The sequence below is a fragment of the Giraffa tippelskirchi genome, chromosome 10, assembly GCF_054371585.1.
Source record: "Giraffa tippelskirchi isolate mGirTip1 chromosome 10, T2T-mGirTip1v1.2.pri, whole genome shotgun sequence".
NCBI classification, from domain to species: Eukaryota; Metazoa; Chordata; class Mammalia; order Artiodactyla; family Giraffidae; genus Giraffa; species Giraffa tippelskirchi.
Window position 1 is genome coordinate 13,011,761 of NC_137284.1, and position 22,073 is coordinate 13,033,833.

General features: G+C 41.9%; 2 protein-coding genes and 1 long non-coding RNA gene across 11 annotated transcripts in view; 1 reads left to right on the top strand and 2 right to left on the bottom strand.

The window, feature by feature from the left end:
- The window catches only part of APLP2 (amyloid beta precursor like protein 2), a 64,413-nt gene extending 47,168 nt beyond the window's left edge, over window positions 1-17,245 (bottom strand). For all 9 annotated transcript variants that reach the window (XM_081534068.1, XM_081534067.1, XM_081534063.1 and 6 more), the window contains exon 1: window positions 17,057-17,245. In XM_081534068.1, the coding sequence (XP_081390194.1) occupies window positions 17,057-17,161 (105 nt within the window). In that variant the 5' untranslated portion in view covers window positions 17,162-17,245. The remainder of the gene's footprint in view (window positions 1-17,056) is intronic.
- On the bottom strand, window positions 10,997-16,268 carry LOC145523552 (uncharacterized). The gene is made up of 2 exons (XR_014066696.1): window positions 14,060-16,268; window positions 10,997-12,914 (listed from the first exon to the last, which is right to left on the bottom strand). It is a non-coding gene; the product is annotated as an uncharacterized LOC145523552 (long non-coding RNA).
- A 237-nt stretch (window positions 17,246-17,482) lies between the features above and the next one.
- Window positions 17,483-22,073, top strand: part of PRDM10 (PR/SET domain 10) — a 147,173-nt gene continuing 142,582 nt past the window's right edge. The window contains exon 1 of the mRNA XM_081534046.1: window positions 17,483-19,745. The gene's annotated coding sequence lies outside the window, so the exon portion shown is untranslated. The remainder of the gene's footprint in view (window positions 19,746-22,073) is intronic.

Here is a 22,073-nt window from a genome sequence, read left to right on the forward strand (position 1 = left end):
TTAAAAAACATAGAAATTATTTTATGATCTAGCAAGTCTACTTTCCAGTACATACCCAAAAGAACTGAAAGCAGGAACTTACTAGAGGACAATGTAAAAATACCTGGAAATAAACCCTATAAATAGTTTCTTTAAAAAAGATAAGCTAGATTAACATAATCTATTTTTAAAAGACTGGAGAAGTGCTATCATTTTTTAACCACCTGGAAGGCTTCTTTCATTTATCATCACAGGAACTGTACGTTGCCCTCAGCTGTGTGTTATATGTTCTGCACAGTGCCCTGCATACAGCATTTTAATAAATGTCTGCCAACAACAAGGACCATGAGGAACTTCAAATGAACCAGTTACCAAGGAAAGTCTTCAATTTTTGAACAAGTTAGATACAATAGTTCTTTTAAGTGTCAATTTGAGATACAGCTAAAAGCACTAAAAAAAAAAAAAAAAAGTTATTTATTGCATACTGTTTACATTAGCAAAAAATTAGAAATGTAAATTATAAAAAAATTATAGATAAGACTCTTGCTTTTACATATAATCCTGAAAAGACAGGCAAGTTCAAAGACATACATGTGACTTGGGGGGATTCTGCCACTAGAAAGCTAATGATTTATACAAATCTCAATTACTTCCATTGTTTTAAGAAAAAAATTATTCTTAAAACCTTAATTCTAGTATTTTATAAATATTCCTTAGCTCCTTCTACATAACTGAGCCCACTGCATGTTCACCTCAAAGACTCTCAGCCTAGAAAGCACCAAATAAGCACCAACTCCATCAAACCATATGCTGTGCATCAATAAAATAAGGGCAAAAATGCAAGAAAATACTCAAATTATAGTTCTAATAGTGATGCAAATAGCCAACCACTGGCTGGTAGGCAGTATTCTCATGCAGTAACTCAGAATATTTGTGCATCAACTTAAACAGCCCAAATTCAGAGTATGGAAGGCAACTAAAAGTAGTGGATAGCGCACATTTTCTTTTTTTGGAGGGAGTTTAAATGCCCCAAACCATGAAAGATGATTCAATTTAAAGCAATGCTGTAAAATATTTAATGGGTTGGAAAGTTATTCAATATGTCAAAAGGAAAGAAAACAGACTATAAACATAGTAAGAGGGAATCCATTCTTTCAAAAAAACAGACTGGGAAAATTTTAAAGTTTTTTATCTGGCAAATTACAGTTAATTTATTTCTGTTTTTGTTTTAGCTTTACCTATATTTTCTAGATTTTTCACAATGACCATATAGTTTTTTATTTAACACGGGATACACACTGAGTCACTATAACAATCATTTGTAAAGAATCAATTTATAATCTCAGTCATTTTTAATGAAAGCTATTAAGACGTAGCAAATAGGTTCCTGAGATGATACATACTCAAGTCATAATGCACAATGACTGTAAGCCTAAATTCTATGATCTGATAGTGAATCGGTGGTAGAGAAAGATTGAGAAATAACCTCGAAATGGCTTTCTTTACTTTCTGATTACTAAGAATCACCTACTGCAAATTTCTGCCTGACTGGGACTGTTGTTAGGCAACCTCCACAAACCCGTGGTGGTCCCATGCTGACCTGAGACACCCCTTTCCTGGGCCTCTGCCCAGGCTACCTTTCTAGCACTAAGCACAAACTTGAGAGCCAGTTCATCCCTTACGGATTATAACCAAGATCAAGTCACTTTATCTGTGTATGCTTTAGTTCCTGTATCTGTAAAACAGGAATAACCATAGTACTTGTCTCAGAAGGTGGTTTAAAGGTTTCAATGAGTGTGTGTAAAACACAATACGTAGTAATTGCACCATAAATACAACTATCACTATTCTGACTACTTCACCACCACCAGCATCTGCCACTCTATTCTTGCTTGTCTATCTTTTCCCCTAACTACTTAAAATAGCATAGGTTCTCTCTATAAACTCCCAGCAGATATCTAATTTCAAGTGAATTAATTTCCAGTTACGGTCAACTATGTTATTCATTCAGATCAATCCTCCTGATAAGGACAGCTAGCAAAGCAACATATTTTTAAAAAAGCATTTAGTTAAAGGCAGTGAAGATTTCCCCAGTCAGTAACCAGGGGAGGATGAAAGCCCAAGGAGATGAATAAAGTGCAGAGGGCTTTGTTCCTCTGGGGATGCTGAAAAATCCTGAAAGATGCAGCTAACCAGTACTTTTAACAGCCTGAAGGGTCAAATAGAAAGGGCTAGAGTTCAGGGCAGGAGGCAGAGGGGAAACACGCTAGTGGTTTGGACTGGGACCCCAACACACACTGAATCTAGAAGGGTAATCCAGAAATTGACAGGACTTCACAGACACTGCAGCTCAGCTTCCACTTCTTTCAATTAGTGAAACAAAAGTGAGATCCTAGATTGCCAGTTCATCACACCCCAGGTAGAAGCAAGTCACTCACTGGAGTATAACAGCCCCAGCCTCAAACTCATCTATAAGCATTTGTATCAATAAAATATATGGCACATTATCAAAAATAATGACAAACGAGATAAAGGAACATGAATAAATAACTAGCAGAAACAGATAACAGAAAAGACACACAGGGACCCCAGACACAAGAATTACTAGACACAGACTTTAAGTATACTTTTCATCTTCAAAGACACAAATTAAGAATTTCAGCTGTGATCAGGAAACAACTGAAAAAAAAAAAACCTCAACCAATTTTGAATTATAAAACTGAAAACTACAACAATTAAATTTAATTCAATGTATGGGACTTCATGGTAGATTAGCTACAGCTGAAGAAGTCCTTAGGCAACAGAAAGATGGGTCAAAAGAAAAGCTATCAGATGAGGCATGAAAAAACACATAGGCTAGGGCAACAGTGTCTAAGATGTCTGTTTTTGGAGTCCCGAGAAAAAGGAGAGAAGTAGGCAGAAGCAGTATTTAAAGACTTAAATACTCAGATGGTGGTTGAGAATTTTCTAAAACTGATAAAAGACATCAAACCACAGATTCGAAGAGTTCTACAAGCAAAAGATAGTTAGCCTCTCATAACTTCAGATTCTGTATCTACAGATTGAAGATACTCAGGGAAAAATAATTCCGTAGGCCAATAACTACCTACATAGCATTTACATTGTATTTACAACTATCTACATAGCATTTACACTGTATTTACAACTATCTACATAGTATTTATACTGTATTCACAACTATCTACATAGCATTTACACTGTATTTACAACTATCTACACAGCATTCAAAAAACAAAGATCATGGCATCCTGTCCCATCACTTCATGGCAAATAGATGGGGAAACAGTGGAAACAGTGATAGATTTTATTTTCTTAGGCTCCAAAATCACTGCAGATGGTGACTACAGTCATAAAATTAAAAGACCCTTGCTCCTTGGAAGAAAAGCTATGACAAACCAAAACAGCATATTAAAAGTGAAAGTCACTCAGTCATGTTAGACTCTTTGCAACCCTACCATGGACTATATACATATAGTCCATGGAATTCTCCAGGCCAGAATACTGGAGCAAGCAGTCTACCCTTTCTCCAGTGGATCTTCCCCATCCCAGGAATCGAAACAGGGTCTCCTGCATTGCAGGCGGATTCTTTACCAACTGAGCTATCAGGGAAGCATATTAAAAAGCAAAGACATTACTTTGCCAACAAAGTCCATAAAGTCAAAGCTAGTCATGTATGGATGTGAAAGTTGGGCCATAAAGAAGGCTGAGCACCGAAGAATTGATGCTTTTGAACTGTGGTGCTGGAGAAGACTCTTCAGAGTCCCTTGGACAACAAGCAGATCAAACCAGTCAATCCTAAAGGAAATCAGTTCTGAATATTCACTGGAAGGACGGATGCTGAGGCTGAAGCTCCAATACTTTGGCCACCTCTTGCGAAGAGCCAACTCATTGGAAAAGACCCTGATGCTGGGGAAAGATTGAAGGCAGGAGAAGGGGACGACAGAAGATGAGATGGTTTGATGGCATCACCGACTCAACGGACATGAGTTTGATCAAGCTCCAGGAGATAGTGAAGGACAAGGAAGCCTGGCGTGCCGCAGTCCACGAGGTCACAAAGAGTAAGATGTGGGTGAGTGACTGAACAACAACAACAACATTTACAACTATCTACACAGCCTGTACACTGCATTAGGTATTATAAGTAATCTAGAGGTTACTGCAGCTATACAGGGGAATAGTCACAGGTTACATGCAAGTACTACACCATTTTATATAACAGACGTGAGCATCACAGATTTTGGTACTGGGGGAAGGGGAGTTCTGGAACCAATTCTCCAATGATACCAAGGGGCTATACATTTTTTAAAAATCCACACCTAGGTACATAGTAAAATTGCTGAAAATCAGATTCAAAGAGAAGGTTTAATAAGTAGTCAGAGACAAGGGACACATTACCTTCAAAGGAACACCAATCTGACAGTTAATTCTGGTAAGCTATTGATAATATTCAACATCATAGACATTAAATATCAAGGAACAGAATAAAGAATAAGATCTTCAAAATGGAAAAAAAAAAGAAAAAAGAATAAGATCTTCAAAATGGTGAAAGAAATTCTATCCCCAGGGAACCTATCTTGCAAGGAAGACGCTAAAACAGATATTTGGTGAAAGAATATATGTCACTAGCCAACCTTAAGAAAATTCTAAACTGTCATGGAAGACAAAAAATTACCCGAAAAAGAAGCTTAGAGATAGAAAATGCATGAAGAATAACAAAGAGAATATATAAATCTAAATCAGGGGCTCTCAATCTCACTATAAATTTGAATCACTGGGAAGAGTTTTTAAGAAATACTAATGGTTCACACCCTCTCTCAAGAGACCTTGATGTAATTTGTCTGAATTGGAATATAGGCAATCTGTGCTTTGTAAACATTTCCCCAGATGATACCAGTGTGCCCCCAGAGTTGATAACCACTGATGTTAAGTTCATTTGACTCTGTAAAACATGGCTTGTATGAGGTCTTCCGGGGTTTACATGAAATTAACATACATAACAACAATGGCAAAAATGTTGAGAAGAGGTTAAAGTGTTCTAATCTTCTATTCCTGGAAGAGGGTAAAAGTACCAATTAATATAAAACACTGATAAGGGAAAGATATTTAAATGTCTAAAGCAACCACTAAAGGGAGAACGAAAGATTATGAAAGTATGTTCCAAAGTAATACAACAAAGAAGTAAAATAATAACCACTTTCAAAGGAGTTGAGTAAGGGAATAAACACAGCAACCTGAATGTCCACTGATAGGTGAAGGGATAAAGGAAATACAGTGAACGCACCTACAGTGGAAAGGTATTCAGCCACAAAAAGGATATCCTACCATTTGCAACAACATGGATGGATCTTGAGAGCATTATATAAAGTGAAGGGAGTCGGACAGAGAAAGATAAACACTGCATAGTCTCGCTGACATGTGGACTCTAAAAACACTGATTTCACAAATACAGAGAAAAGATCGCTTGTCACACATGTGGAGTGAAGGTTGAGGGGTGGAGGGTGAGCAAAATGTGTGAAAGCAGTCAAGAGGTACAAGATTCTATAAGGTATAAGGCACTAGTTACAACAGAAGTAAGTCTGGGGAAGCAATGTACAGCATGGTGACTCTAACTACCCACACTGCACTGTATATTTGAGAGTTGCTAAAAGAGTAAATCTTAAACGTTCTTGTCTCACACACACACACACACACACACACACACACACACAAGACAAGTCACCATGAGGTGGTGGGTGTTAACTAGACTTAGTGTGGTGATCATCGCACAAAACATGAGTGTGCGTGTTCGGTTGCTCAGTCATGCCCAACTGTGTGCGACCCCATGGACCGTAGGCTCCTGTGTATACACAAATATTAAATCATTATGTTGTGCACCTAAAACTAATATAAAGTTGTATACCACTTATACTTCAGTTAAAAAAAAAACACAGAATTAGCAGAACAAAACAAAAAGCACTAAGACTGTAGATGAAAACCCAAATACCTCAGCAATCATGTTAAATGTACAAGACAAACACTGTTTCCTAAGTCTGCAAAAGAAGAAACAACCATAAACACATCTAAAACACAAAGATGGAAATACTAGACAAAGTACTGATAAAGGCAAAAACTTTACTGGAGGTAACACGGGAGAATACAGCTATGAGAGGTTCAATTCCTTAGGAAGAGACCGCAATTTTAAACCCGTATAGTCCTAATAAATAAGCAGGGTGACAAACGCTGGGCTGGAAGAAACACAAGCTGGAATCAAGATTGCCGGGAGAAATATCAATAACCTCAGATATGCAGATGACACCACCCTTATGGCAGAAAGTGAAGAAGAACTAAAGAGCCTCTTGATGAAAGTGAAAGAGGAGAGTGAAAAAGTTGGCTTAAAGCTCAACATTCAGAAAACTAAGATCATGGCATCTGGTCCCATCACTTTATGGGAAATAGATGGGGAAACAGTGGAAACAGTGTCAGACTTTATTTTGGGGGGCTCCAAAATCACTGCTGATGGTGACTGCAGTCATGAAATTAAAAGACACTTACTCCTTGGAAGGAAGGTTATGGCCAACCTAGATAGCATATTTAAAAGCAGAGACATTACTTTGCCAATAAAAGTCCGTCTAGTTAAGGCTATGGTTTTTCCAGTGGTCATGTATGGATATAAGAGTTGGATGGTGAAGAAAGCTGAGCGCCGCAGAATTGATGCTTTTGAACTGTGGTGTTGGAGAAGACTCTTGAGAGTCCCTTGGACTGCAAGGAGATCCAATCAATCCATCCTAAAGGAGATCAATCCTGGGTGTTCCTTGGAAGGACTGATGTTGAAGCTGAAACTCCAATACTTTGGCCACCTCATGCGAAGAGTTGACTCATTGGAAAAGATCCTATTGCTGGGTAGGATTGGGGGTAGGAGGAGAAGGGGACGACAGAGGATGAGATGGTTGGATGGCATCACCGACTCGATGGACATGGGTTTGGGTAGACTCCGGGAGTTGGTGATGGTCAGAGAGGCCTGGCGTACTGCAATTTATGGGCTCGCAAAGAGTCGGACACGACTGAGTGACTGAACTGAACTGACTCCTAATAATGACAGCCTCAAACTAACCAAAGGAAACAGAATGACAAGGAGAAACACTTCCAAAATCACCATGGCAGATATATTTTTTTGGCCTATCCACACAGCACATGGGATCTCTGACCAGAGATCATGTCCAAGCCCCCTGCATTGGAAGCGCAGTCTTAACCCCTGGACTGCCACGGAAGTCCACAGTGGGAGATTTCTAACATACCTTTCTCAGTAAAAGAAAAATGATTTCAAAAATAATTAGGGATAAATATCTGAACAACAATGAAAACAGTATGATCAGAAGACATATAAAACACTGTCACTAACTACAGAATAAACATTTTCTTTACGCACACAACAAAAATTTTATCATAAACTGGGCCATGAAGCAAGTCTCCACAAGTTTCAAAAAACTGAAATCATACAGACTGATTCTCTGACCACAAAGCCGTTAACTTAGAAATGAAGAGCCTAAAAGACAGCCACATAACCTCCTCCACATCTTTGGAAATTAACTCTCAGCACAGTGATTATAGTCCATAATACTCTTTTATAAACAGCAAAGTTGGTAAAAGACTAGATCATAATCGCTCTCACTACCAAAAAGAAATTTTAATTATGGATGATAGAGGTGGTAGCAGCAGCAGTGATACAGTGGTAAACATATTACAATATATAAATGTATCAAATCAGAATACTATACAGCTTAAACTTACATAATGTTATATACAATGGGCTTCCTTGGTGGCTCTGATGGTAAAGTGTCTGCCTGCAATGTAGGAGAGAGTCTGCCTGCAGTGCAGGAGACCTGGGTTCAATCCCTGGGTCGGGAAGATTCCCTGGAGAAGGCAACGGCAACCCACTCCAGTACTCCTGCCTGAAGAATTCCATGAACAGAGGAACCTGGAGGCTACAGTACACGGGGCTGCAAAGAGTCAGACAAGACTGAGCAACTAACACACACATATCTCCTTTGTTAAAAATAATTAAATAGAAAGCTAAAAAAAGTTATGAATTGCAGCTAAAGCCCTGTTCAGAGGAAAATATATAGCTTTAAACAAATTAGAAGAGAAGAAAAAGCTGAAAAAAATAAAGCAGTCATCTCAAAGTGCTAGGGAAAAAAAAAATTAAACCTGTGAAAAGTAGGAAAAGAATAATAATGGTCAGAAAGAAATAAAATAGAAAATAAACATACAGAAAATAGGAAAGAGGCAATGAAAATATCAACTTTATTTCTACAACCACAACAAAATGATAACCAATGTTTTAAGATGCCATTTATAATAGCACTCAATAAAAAGTGGATATCTATAAATAAACCTAACATACTATATATAAGATTTCTACGCAAAAAGCTTTAAAACACTGAGGTTGATTAGAGAGGACCTAAACAAAGGCATACGTCATGTTTCTGGGTTGGAAGACTCAATATTAGAAAAATGTCTATTTTTCCTAATTGAACTATAGACTCAATGCAAGCTGAATCTAAATTCCAACAAACAGTTTTTGGTTAAATGTAGCCAATGTATATGTAAAGAAAAGGGTCAAAGAGCAGTCAAGACACCACTGAAGACAATCCAAGCAGAAGGGCTTGCTCCAGTAGGTATAAAACCTTATTACTAAGTACAGTCATTAAGACAGTGTGGACTTGGTACATGGATAGACAGTGGATTAGGAGAGCCCAGAAATAGTCTCAAACATACAGAGATAAATTAACAGAGGTGGCAAGGGAGAACAAAAGGGAAAGGAGACCTTGATATTAAATGGTACAAGCTGGCTTACTATGTGAAAAAAAATAAATAAGTAAAAAGACCAATACTTCATATCTATACAACGAGTTTCAGGGATACTGTGGCTCTAAATGTGACAGGCAAACAGAAGGCCCTTGGTAGGCAACACAGGAGAACTACTATGTCCTCGGGGGGCAAACTTCTCACACGTGACACAAAAAGTACCTATCATAATTTTTTAAAAAGTAAAACTGATGAATTAGACATTAAAATGAAGAACTTCTAAAGACATCATGAAGAAGAGGGTAAAAAGGCAAGTAGCAGAAGGGGTAGTGTTATCTCAATAACCTCAAACTGGAGACATTCCAAATGTCCGTCAACAGCAAAGCAAATTGTGGTTTCTTCAGATACAGGAGTACCATACAGCTGTGGAAACAGGCGAACCACAGCTACCATCAGTAATCCAAATGATCCTCAAAAACACGTCCAATAAAGAAGCCAGAAACTCAAGAAAACATACTGAGGGATTCCATTTACTTAAAGACTAGAAAATAAGAAAAGTTAAATTACAGTGTTTAGGGATGAATGCCTGGGTAGTAAAATTATAAAGAAGAAAAGCAAGACATAATCACCATAAAAGTCAGGCCAACAGTTACTTGGGGCAAGGGGGAATGGGAATGCTCTATTTCTGGACCTTGGCAGTGGTTACACAAGCATCTGTTTTATGAAAATACAGTTATACTTTTTTTTCCCTTTGTGTATTTAAGTTGTAAAAAGCTCAGAAAGACTCCAGGCTTTACATGTGGGTGTGCAGGGCTGCAATGGGGCCGTAGCACCTTTCACAGGCACCAGTTTGTCCTTATTTCCATTTCAAATATCCTAGGATTCTTACCTTCTAAAATTCTCTAAAACACTCCAACAATTTGCACTCTGCACTGATTTCTGAAAGCCTGGGATCCAAAGAGATGAAAGGGTTTTCTCTCAGCACGGGAACAGGAATGGGAATGCTGAATTCCCAACTCAAGATAAGAGTTACTTCCGGAAAGGAAGATTAATGGGATGGGGGTTCAGGGGAGGCCTATTATAATCCTTTACTTCTCTATGCATAGGGTTTTAGTTCTTAAAAAAAAAAAAGTTAAAGCAAAGATGAGAAGTGCTAAAATTTAACAAAACTGGGTGGTGGATAAGTGGATATGAGTACCTTTTACATACTTACCATGCTACGCTGGTAATATTCCTAATGAAAGGGAATAAAAGGTCCTACACTCTTTACACTTACTGGCTCATTTCTTTCTCCATGTAAAAATTCTGCTTGAGCTTAGGTTAAGTCATATTTAGCCTTCCAGAGACAATATATAAAAACCCAAAAATGTTATGTTCTTCACCACCCACATTAAAATCCAAGTTTTCTTCTTCTCTAGGCTAAGTATCTCCCTTATAAATTTTCAGGTACTTCTCCATTCAGTCATTCTGTTCTGGATGGCAAAATCCCTCAAAACAAAGTGCAAGACCCTCATAAACCATGGGAGAGAGCCTTCCTCGTTGTCTCAATTCTGCCAGCAAACTTTTAACTCACAGGTAACTTAGGTAGGAACAAATGCACTCTTTTCCCTTCCAGTCAGACCAGCCATATGTAGCAGATGCTGGGCTGTCATCTACCCAGTATGCGCAGCTCTCTTTCCCATCAGAACCCAGTGTGCAGTCTAAGCCTATCACAGCACCACCACCATGACTGCTTTGGCTGGAAGCACCTGATATCATTCAGCCCAGCTGATGAGCTCTGAGAAAAACCCCATGATCCCCTGGATGTTATCACAACAGAGCCTGTGCTCTGAAACTGCAACACCCTTCTGCAGCCACATGAAGCGCCAGGCTGAGGAAGGCAGAGCAGAAAGGCTGTGGCGAGGCTGTTCAATTAACCCACACCACAGGTGCCCACTCCAAACGCTGACTTTTTTCCTGGACCACAATCTTATTCTGGTCGTATCGGTTACTGTGTTAGCCTCTTCCTAATAGTTTGTCTACCAACCAGGCCAGTGATTGGAAATCTGGTGCCAATAACCTTTTCCCTTCCAAATAATCCCATACACTGATTTTGATAAGATTCTCCACAGGTGGTCAGTTTCCTTAAATTTTTTTATCAGAATACAAAGACAAAACAAGCTTACTGTTATAAAAAAGAGAGAATTTGCACATTATACAAAAAAGCATTAGATTTTTCTTTTTTTAATCCATGGAAAATGTAAAACGGCAAGGTCTCCTTTAATTATAACCTTCAAAGAAAACCACTGTTAGCAGTTTGGCAATACGTGGACTCATGATACAGTACCTATGAAATTAGATTCTTTTAAAGAAAATATTCATATCAGATTTCCTGATGGTAGAGAAAATAGGTAAATAAGAGTGAAAAAAAAAAATCTGCAACCCAAATAGAAATGTCATGAAACACCCTGATATAGAAGGAGCAACAACTCAATAGGACAGACCAGTTCTCACCCTGGCCTTGCTGCCCTCTCCTGACTCCCTTTTTCAGGTGTGGATGAGAAGACCTACTTTACCAGACTTTTGGGGACTTATGTAAGATGCTGCACCCACATGGGTTCTGTTGGCTTTTTGTTTGCTGCAGTTTTTCTCCACCTGCACACGAGAAACCCCTGGGGAGCCCGTGACAATGAGATTCCCAGATGTCCTCAAGGAGAATCTCTTGGGGTGGGGCCTGAAAGTCACAGGCAACTGCGCTTTGCAGAGGGAAAGGCACGAGGCATATCTGGTTTTATTACTGCACTGTTTAGCCTCTAACACAGAACCTGGTAACAGTGTTCAACAAACATTAGTGGGATGGATAACAAATGAAGAGTTGTATTTTAAAAACAGATTAGTTACGTTGCAAAAGATTCCATGGAAAAAAGCTTCCCTGATGCTCATGTAAGAAAATGTCTCTCGGCAAAAGGCAGTTATTAGCTGTACTTGTTACAGAGAACTGGAACTCATTTCTATTTCGTTCACTTTCCATCTTAGGCCATAAATCAAGGTGCACTATACTAAATTTAATTAAGAGTCAAGGTAATCTAGTTTACCTCACTAAAAAAACAACTCATGAGAATTGGATTATGGGAGATTTCCAACTCTCAAATGGCCTCCCTCCACAGACTCTACAATCACTGTACAAAAATTTATCCCTTTTTAATCACATAGAAAACTATTTTCTTTCAGTAGTTCATTTTAGGACAATTCAAACTACTAATTGTTAGGTACCAGCTTCAATAAGCAATCTGTCACTTTGATAAAATTTATGTACCTGGTAGCCATAGGAGGCTAGACACCACCAACACATTCACAGTGAAATTTCCACGGACGACACAAGGATCTCAAGTTATTTTTCATTTCTTATTCTTCATATGCATTTAAAGTTTCTACAATGAATATGCACTCCCTATGTTATTTTTCTTGTAATTTTAAACAGAAAATGCAAAAGCCCAAGAATTTAGTAAGAGTAATATAATTGAGGAATCCTGAAAGGTTTTTAAGTTTTTATTTTCCAGAGGCAAAACAATATTAGGTAAGTTTAAGATATTATTTTATATTTGGAAAAAAAATTAACCCTTCACGTACTACTACCAAGAATTCTAAAGCTCTTTAACTTAAAAAAAAAAAGTTTTCAAATTCTATGAAGGACATTATTGGTTCTACTAGCAAAATGGAATACAGAGAGTAGATTTGATCAAAGTATCGTATCAAAGTTAAATTTCTTTAAGCTGATAACCAAACAGGTTATGCAGGACACAGTCCTTGGTGCTCAGGTTCTCAGGAAAGAGACTTGCAAGTTTTCAGGGGTAGAGGGGCAAGATGTATGCAATTTGCTCCCTTTCCTTGTTTGCAAAAAATACATAATTACACAATGAATGACAAAACGAATGCTGAATAGGGGGAAATGTTAAACTGATGAATCTGGGTAGAGCGTATAAGAGTTGTTCGTACAATTTTTGCAATTTTTTTGTAAGCCTGAAATTATTTCTAAATAAAAATTGTAATTGAAAAAAGCTAACAAAAAAAATACTCAAAACTGTTAAGATCATACTGGACCAACTTTAAGCAAGGCTGTGTTGTGGGAAAAAAAATAACACATTTAAAAACTGTGCTACAACAAAGGAAACTATAAACAAGGTGAAAAGACAGCCTTCAGAATGGGAGAAAATAATAGCAAATGAAGCAACAGACAAACAATTAATCTCAAAAATATACAAGCAACTTCTGCAGCTGAATTCCCGAAAAATAAATGACCCAATCAAAAAATGGGCCAAAGAACTAAACAGACATTTCTCCAAAGAAGACATACAGATGGCTAACAAACACATGAAAAGATGCTCAACATCACTCATTATCAGAGAAATGCAAATCAAAACCACAATGAGGTATCATTTCACACCAGTCAGAATGGCTGCTATCCAAAAGTCTACAAGCAATAAATGCTGGAGAGGGTGTGGAGAAAAGGGAACCCTCTTACACTGTTGGTGGGAATGCAAACTAGTACAGCCACTATGGAGAACAGTGTGGAGATTCCTTAAAAAACTGGGAATAGAACTGCCATATGACCCAGCAATCCCACTGCTGGGCATATACACCGAGGAAACCAGAATTGAAAGAGACGCGTGTACCCCAATGTTCATCGCAGCACTGTTTACAATAGCCAGGACATGGAAGCAACCTAGATGTCCATCAGCAGATGAATGGATAAGGAAGCTGTGGTACATATACACAATGGAATATTACTCAGCCATTAAAAAAAATACATTTGAACCGGTTCTACTGAGATGGATGAAACTGGAGCCCATTATACAGAGTGAAGTAAGCCAGAAAGAAAAACAACAATACAGTATACTAATGCATATATATGGAATATGAAAGATGGTAACGATAACCCTATATGCGGGACAGAATGAGAGACACAGATGCATGGAACAATTTTATGGACTCTGAGGGAGAAGGTGAGGGTGGGTCGTTCTGGGAGAATGGCATTGAGACATGTGTATTGTCATATGTGAAACAGAGCACCATTCCATGTTCGATGCATGTGACAAGGGCTCGGGGCCGGGGCAGTGGGATGATCCAGAGGGATGGGAGGGGGAGGGAGGTGGGTGGGGGGTTCGGGAAGGGGAACACATGTAAACCCATGGCTGATTCTTGTCAATGTATGGCAAAAACTATTACAATATTGTAAAGTAATTAGCCCCCAAGTAAAATAAATAAATTTATTAAAAAAAAATAAATAAATAAAAACTGTGCTAATAAAAACACTCATACAGCATCAACTTTAAAAAATTAATTAAATTAGCACCACCCAGGAGAAATGAGTCATGTTGTATTTGAAACAGGTGAGACTAATTTTAATATAATTTACTTAGCCAATGTGTAAAATATTATCACTCCAATGCAATCAATACAAAAATTACAAATCAGTTATTTTACAAGGTTGTTCATAGTAAGTCTTCAAAATATGGAGTGCATTTAGCACCTACAGAAATTCACATGCTAAATTTCACAGGAAATATCTGACTTGCATTTACATTCATAAAATGTAGTTTAAAAAGTAGACTCATATAAAAAGTTGTTTCCAATCACTGAACTGAGTATTGTTTTTAAATATAAATTAGCTAAAATTAAATAAAATGGAAAATTTATTTCTCAGTCATTATAGCCACCACTGCAAGTGGCTACCCTGTGGGACAGCCCAGCTTTAGATGATGAAAACAAACCCCATCAAAGGAGGATTTGCCAAAACTTAGCACATCACATTTATCAAAGGATTTTAACAGTTATGATAAAATAAAAGCTGATGCTTCTATCAGAGGCATTGGTATTTGTCCAGGTCATAATCAGACATTGCCTCTACCATCACTTAAACACCAGCACAAAGCTTCTTGACCTTCTGCCTCAGATGTCATACTATGAGTTTCCTGAATATTGGCTATCAAAGGGCCCACTCATTTTAAAATGTGGTGGTACGCACTAGAGCTCTGGCTCTCAGAAACCTCAGTGTCCACTGTACAGAGTGCAGGATTTCAGCACAAATACCGCAAGCCAGCAGGCCCTCAAATGAACTTGTCTCGGATTTAACAGAGGAAGTGACCCTGAATACAGAGATTCTTTTTCTTTCCTTTTAAACAGGTGTATGAGATTAATTCAGGCAACAGCAAGCAACACACAAGATTTGCCAATCAATAATTCTGTGCCAAGCAATCTGATCAGGGATTTGGCTAGAATCCCTTTGGCTAATCTCAGTAAGGACCATTTCAAAGAGAATCCTGATTTAGGCCATTCTCATCTAAACCAAGACTCAGGCGGCCCTTTGCCTGGAAGTAAATAAACAAAATCAAATTATATATGTATGACGGAAATTCTGCCTCTTGGACAAAAGAAAAAACCGTTTGAAAGACAATTTAGTAAGGGTGGGCAAAAATACAGCTCCAAAGATGAGAAGTTTCCTAAAACCGCATTCAAACACCATTTTAGGGACATGTCTAATTCCTACTTTCTGTCTAGTCGGACTTTCCGATTGAACAATGATGTGGATAATAATCAAACTTAATCCACAACAGCTAATTCTGGTATTGTTCACTGCTCTTTCTCTGCAGGCATACAAGTGCCTGTTCAGACCTGAAAGGAAGATATTCTTTAAAACTGATGAACCCTTGATTGTGAATTCACTAGTGCCTGAAGTTACTCATACCTCTGGGAAGTGAGGTAAAAGAATGTGAACAATGGTTTGTGACATCCTGCCCTAAGAGTTAAATTCTATGTTCCAAACAAAGCTTTTTCCTTTCCCTCCCACCCCACTTTTCTAGCGTGCTTCCCTGCGACACCATATCGTGGATCACAGACATAACTCTAACCACTGCGTGAAAACGAAAAGAATCCTAATCTAAAAGTATGCTTACATAAGCATTAACTATTTCTACTTGAAACTTGCTCCACCACCACCCCACTCCCCACCCCTGAAGAATCAAAGCTTTAAGCAGGATGAATAGGACGTTTTAAGCTGTTCCACTAGAGGTCTGTTCTCGAGTCGACTGTTTCTAATCGTGGAAATATTTCCACTTTCTGCAGAAGAACACGTTCTAACTGTGGGTTTTTATTAGAAACTCTTCAGTCAATGCCTGTGTAATCAAATGCAGTCTCACTTCTCTCTGAAATTAGCCAACTCCGCAGAAAGCCATTGTAATTTGCAAAAGAGCGAAGAGGGGAAATAAACTACACCAGAAACACACATTCCAGTCCGACAGTTCAAGCACTATTTTGAGATGGCAAGTAAAAATAAAGTCCCACGTCTCCCTCGTGGACAGAAAGGTTTCTACAAGCGGCCAGGTCCAGGCCACAAGGCAGGACCCCCTGACCCCAGCGAACCTTCCGGGCACGCAAGCACCAGACCACCACCAGCCACAGACGTGTGTGTCCGCGAGGTCGCCAGGTGCGGGGAAACTACTTACGCCGGAAAAGTACGATTCAACCAGTTTTTAAAACGTATTCACGGGTACTGTCCCTGCTCGCTGAAACCCACCACAAAAGGGAGTAACGCCGACAGCGGAGAAGGGTTTCCCCTGGTACATCAGATTCAGGCAACCGGATTGTATTTAACAATCCCTCCCGAAGGTCCGACGCCAGAGCCGGGATCCGGAGCGGGAGGCACACAGAAAGCAGAGGGCGCACCCGCTGCGGGGAGCGGAGCCGCTCCGGTGCCGCCCGGGAGGCGCTGTCCGGGCGCCCGCATCCCCGCAGCCCGGCCCACTCGCCAACAAAGGCCGCATCCGCCGCTCCCGGGTGGGAAGCTCGGGCGCCGCACGGGAGCCGGGTCGGCACGGCCGCCCCCGGAGCGAGCCCAGCCGCACCGGGTCCCGGGCTGCAGGTCAGGGCAGAGGCTCGCGCGGTCCCGGGGGACGGCGGGGCGGGCGTCTGGGCTTCGCAGGGTCCGCAGAGGATGTGGCGGCGCCGCGGGCGGGATGGGGGCTGGGGCGGCCGAGGCGGCCCGCTGCTCCCCGCAACCCCGATGCCTTTCATTTGGCCTCTGCGGCGGCGGAGACAGCCCGACCTCCAGCGCCAAGCACTGCGCCAAGCCAGGGCGGGCGGGGGAGGCGCTCCAGACCCGCCGCTGCGCCGGACCACCCCCACCGCCAGCGCGCCACGACCCCCTCCCGGCCCGGACCCCGCGGCCCTCCCGCCCGCAGGCCGCGCTTCCCCGCGGGCGCAGGAGAAAGGGCTCGGGCGCTCGCCCGGTCCCCACCTCAATGTAGCCGGCCAGCGCCGCGGCGGGAGCTGTGAGCCCCAGCAGCAGCACGACCAGTAGTTTGCCCGTGGCCGCGGTGCCCGCGGTCCCGGTGGCCGCCATCCCTCGCCGGGTCGCTCTAGCGCGCGGCTCTCAAGCTCACACAGACAGAACTGGGAGCGTTCCCACCGCGACCCAGGAGCATCTGAAGCTTGTTCGCCACCGCCCCTAGGGTTTTACACCGACCGGAACTGACTTCACAAAACCACACCCTCCATATTCGGCGCCCAATGCCGAACCGCAGAACCTCCGCAAGACACCGCCCCTCGTTCAGTCCATACCCAATCAGGGGGCGGAAGAGCCCGCCCCTCCCTCCGCTCCAGCCGCGCACCCCGCCCGGTCCCGCCCCCAGCTGCTGACGCCCCGCCCCGCTGGGTCCCGGCTGCTCCGGGACGCGGGGGTGTGCGCGGGGTTGGGGGGGGCCCGGGCGGGGTGCGCTTGGGCCGCCAGCACCCCCCTGGTTATCTGCCCGCACTGCGCCCTTCTGTTCTCCTGCAGCCGCCCGACACCAGACACGCCCCACTGCCCGCCCCTGCGGGCTATTTTTCAGATTCCTTCGGGTACCGCCCTCTTCGGGGTTCTGACAATGAATTTATGAAAAACAGGATTTTTTTTTTTTTTAAAGGAAGAACAGGATGAATTGTTCCGAGTCCAGGCAGGTTTGCAGAAGGCCGTCCTCCTGGGCAGAGGAAGGGCTGCAAGAGGCTGCGTTCCTCCGCCCCAACCCCCGCAGGGCGCGCCTCGTCCCAGCCCGCCGCCCGCCCCGAGCCGCTGTTTGCAAGCTCTCGACCGCTGGTCCTTAGGCCTCAGCCTTCCTCCTCCTTGCCGGCGGCCACTGGAGCCCGGGATAGCTCCTTCCCACCGGAGACCAGCGGTGCGAGGACCACGTTGACCTCAGAGCCCAGGTCCAGGCCTTCCTCGTGTGTTTCAGGAAAAGATCGTTTTTCTTTCTTGTTCGGTTGACGATCGCTAGCGAGAGACCTGCTTCTCTCGGCCTGCGTGCCCCGCTGAGCTTCCACTCCAGCTGGGAGACGCCGTACTACTCGGTTCACAGCGGGCGCCTCGCGGTGCTGGGGCGCCGCCGGCTTTGTTTCCTCTCTGCAGCCGTGAGGTTTATGGACCACCCTCTGCAGCGTCCTTGCTGGTTTTCAAATACATAGAGAGCGGGGTCTCTACCCCCAGGAAACAGATGGTAAAAGCGAAGAGACAGTGTCCAACCAGGAGAACACCGGACTTCCCATCCCCACTGCAGGACGCGCCCGGTCCTGGACTTGCCCCATTCCCCAAAGACAGCGCGCACCTTTCCATTACAGAGCCCTCTCCATGGCTGCACGGTCCTCCCTCCGCTTACGTGTTGTAAACATCTTCCTCTTCGTTTGTTCGCCTCTGCTTCTGAATCCCCAGAGCCCTGTTCCTACTATGACACCTGCTACATTTTGTTGTTGTTTAGTCCCTCATTTGTGTCTGTTTGCCAACCCTGGACTGTAATCCACCAGGCTCCTCTGTCCATGGGATTCTCCAGGCAAGAAGACTGGAGTGGGTAGCCATTTCCTCCCCCCAGGGAATCTTCACAACCCGGGGATGGACCCTGTGTCTCCTGCCTTGGCAGGCGGGTTCTTTACCGTCTGAGCCACCAGAAAAGCCCACTTGCTCCTCTGGTTCTTTCCAAAGGTCTCCTGCCACTGACAAGACATAGGTATGTCACAGTGCAGGTCCCCTCATCCTGGACAGGCGGGCTCATGTTTGTGCAGCATCATGGAAATCCGTTCTGCCGGATTCTGACCCTAGTTCAGCCTTCAGCTGTTGCTATGGACCGAAGTGTATCCTCTCCAACATTCATGCTTGCTGAGGCCTTGACCCCCAAAATGATGGTGTTTAGAGATGGAGCCTTTGGGAGGTAATTAGGGTTAGATGAGGTCATGAGCGGCCCTCAAGAGCAGATTGAAAGTGAAAGTGTTTGTCACTCAGTCCTATCTGACTTGTGACCCCATGGACTGTAGCCCCGCAGAATTCTCGTCCATGGGATTCTCCAGGCAAGAATACTGGAGTGTGTTCTCATTCCCTTCTCCAGGGCATCTTCCCCAATCAGAGATCAAACCCCGGTCTTCTGCATTGCAGGCAGATTCTTTACCATCTGAGCTGCCTGGGAAGCCCTGAAGAGGGGATTAGTTTCCTTCTAAGAAGAGAACAGAGAGCTTGTTCCATGCTCACCCAACTACCCCCCCACACACACCCCCAACCCCCCACCCCCACCCCCTACATGTGAGGACATAGTGAGAAGGCCAGGAAGAGAGCCCTCATCATCAGAAAGCCAAGCTGGCCAGCCTCATGCCACTGGACTTCACAGCCTCCACAACTGTGAGAGACATTCCTGCTGTTTAGCCACCCAGTCTGTGATATTTTGTTCTGGCAGCCAGAGTCGACTGGGGCAGCCCTATAACTATGGACAAACCCTTCATCATGTGACTGTTTTTCCTCCCCTGTCAAGTGGGAATATTAAGAACCTGTCTTAATTCACCAATTTGTGTGGTTCAATGAAAAATGAATGTACAATAGTGAAAAGCATGAAGTACAGATTTCCGTGAAAATATGCACAGAAACAGTATCAAGTGACTGTGAAAGACCTAATTCTACTTTGGAGCCTTGGGTGAGTTCTACAGACCCTCTGAGACCTATTTCCTTGCCCACAAAATTAGGGACTCGTCTCAGAGACGTCTAAATTTCTATGACTCTAAATGCTAAGGGAAAAGCAAGTGAAATTCCCTGAATTCAAAGTAGTGGCCCCAGTATTGATGCTTTGGGGACTGTGTATTCAAGGATGAGCTCTAATATCATGGGATAGAAGGATTTGTAGGAAAATGATCTGGGGGGTTTCTATCTAAAATTAGTTAGATCCTGGGGACTTCCCTGGTGGTCCAGTGGTTAAGACTCCGTGTTTTCAATGCAGGGGATGTGGGTTCCATCCATGGTCAGGAAATTAGGATCCCATATGAAGAAAATAAATAAGCCCTTTAATTTATTTTAATAAATAAATAAATAAAATAAAATTAGTTAGGTCCTGAAAGAAGTTTATTTGCATTTTTAGGTCACTGAAGGATCATTAATAAAACTTTGTTGCCCTGTTCATCAATGTTCTTGACTTCAAAATGTTACTCTCCCTTAACTAAGTGACACTCATGAAAGCATACCTAGTCTTGCAATTTTCAAATGGTAATTTTTCACCCTAAATATGCTTATGACAGTGACCAAATCATTTGAAGAGCACTATGTTTTCACTTCATTACCATTTGTTAACAAAAGGAAAAGGCCTAACATAACCTTCTATTTCTCCTCTCTTAAGAATCAGACTTCCTTCTAAAAGAGTTATCTTTCATGAACACTTAAGTTGTGTGCATTTCATTTTGGGGGGGAAAAAAGTGGTTTATGTCCCTAAATGTATCCTTATATGAGCATTGCCCACTCATCCATTTGACACGTTTTCAGGTGAGGTAAATCTCGCTAGAGCAGTTGCTCCCAGATCAGGATGCTTTTCAAAAAATCAACAAAGAAGTTTTATAAAAAGACAAATTCCTGAACTCCTACCTCAGAAATTGTGAATCATTAAGGCTAAAGTGACATAAGGGATTCAAGATATTTTTTAAAGCTCTCCAGGGAATTCTAATCCACTAATATGTTTGAGAGCTTGATTCTTGAACGTCATGGATCAGTAAAACAAAAATTTTTAAATTGGAGTAGCATTTAAACTTACCAGTGTTTTCAGATATAGAGAACAGACTTGTGGTTGCCAAGGGTGGGGGAGAGGTGGATTAGGAGTTTGGGATTAGCAGATGCAAACTATTATATGTAGAAAGTATAAACAACAAAGTCCTATATTCAATACCCTATGATAAACCATAATGGAAAAGAATATAAAAAAATATATACATACATATAACGGAATCACTTTGCTGTACAGCAGAAACTAGCACAACATTGTCAATCAACTATTTACAATTAACAGTGTTTTGGTTTTCTAAATAAAACATTAAGACACAACTGAAGAATTGATGCTTTTGAACTGTGGTGTTGGAGAAGACTCTTGAGAGTCCCTTGGACTGCAAGGAGGTCCAACCAGTCCATCCTAAAGGAGATCAGTCCTGGGTGTTCATTGGAAGGACTGATGTTGAAGCTGAAACTCCAATACTTTGGCCACTTGATGCGAAGAGCTGACTCATTTGAAAAGACCCTGATGCTGGGAAAGATGGAGGGCAGGAGGAGAAGGGGGACGACAGAGGATGAGATGGTTGGATGGCATCTCAATGGACATGAGTTTGGGTAAACTCCAGGAGTTGATGATGGACAGGGAGGCCTGGCATGTTGCGGTTCATGAGGTCACAAAGAGTCAGACAACGACTGAGCGACTGAACTGAACTGATATGTTATCACCACTGTTTCATTAAAGAACATTTAACAACAATAAAAACTAAGAATGGTCATAATTTTACAATTTCAAAGACGGGTGCAATGTAAATTTTTAACAACTCACTGCATTACTTTTTCTCATCATAAATCAGAATGGTGAATACTTTATAGTCGAATGGCCTTGGTTTAACGCACGTGTTTGAACATTGCAGTGTGGGCCATAAATATGAACTGGTTGTAAGCTTGGCCTTGGCCTATAACTGGTAGCCTTTAAATATACAATACCCAAGAATTTCTCTGGTGGCCCAGTGGCTAAGACTCCTTGCTCCCAGTGCAGGGGGCTCTATGTTTGATACCTGGTCAGGCAACTAGATCCCACATGCTGCAACTAAATAGTTTGCATGCTGCAACTAAATATTCTACATGCCACAACTAGAAAATCCTGCATGCTGAAACTAAGACCTAGCACAGCCAAATAAATAAATAAAAATAAATATTAAAGAAAAATGTTGTTCCTTTTTAAAATTTTATAAATAAATAAATAAGCCGTACTCAGAATGCATCCTCTGACCCC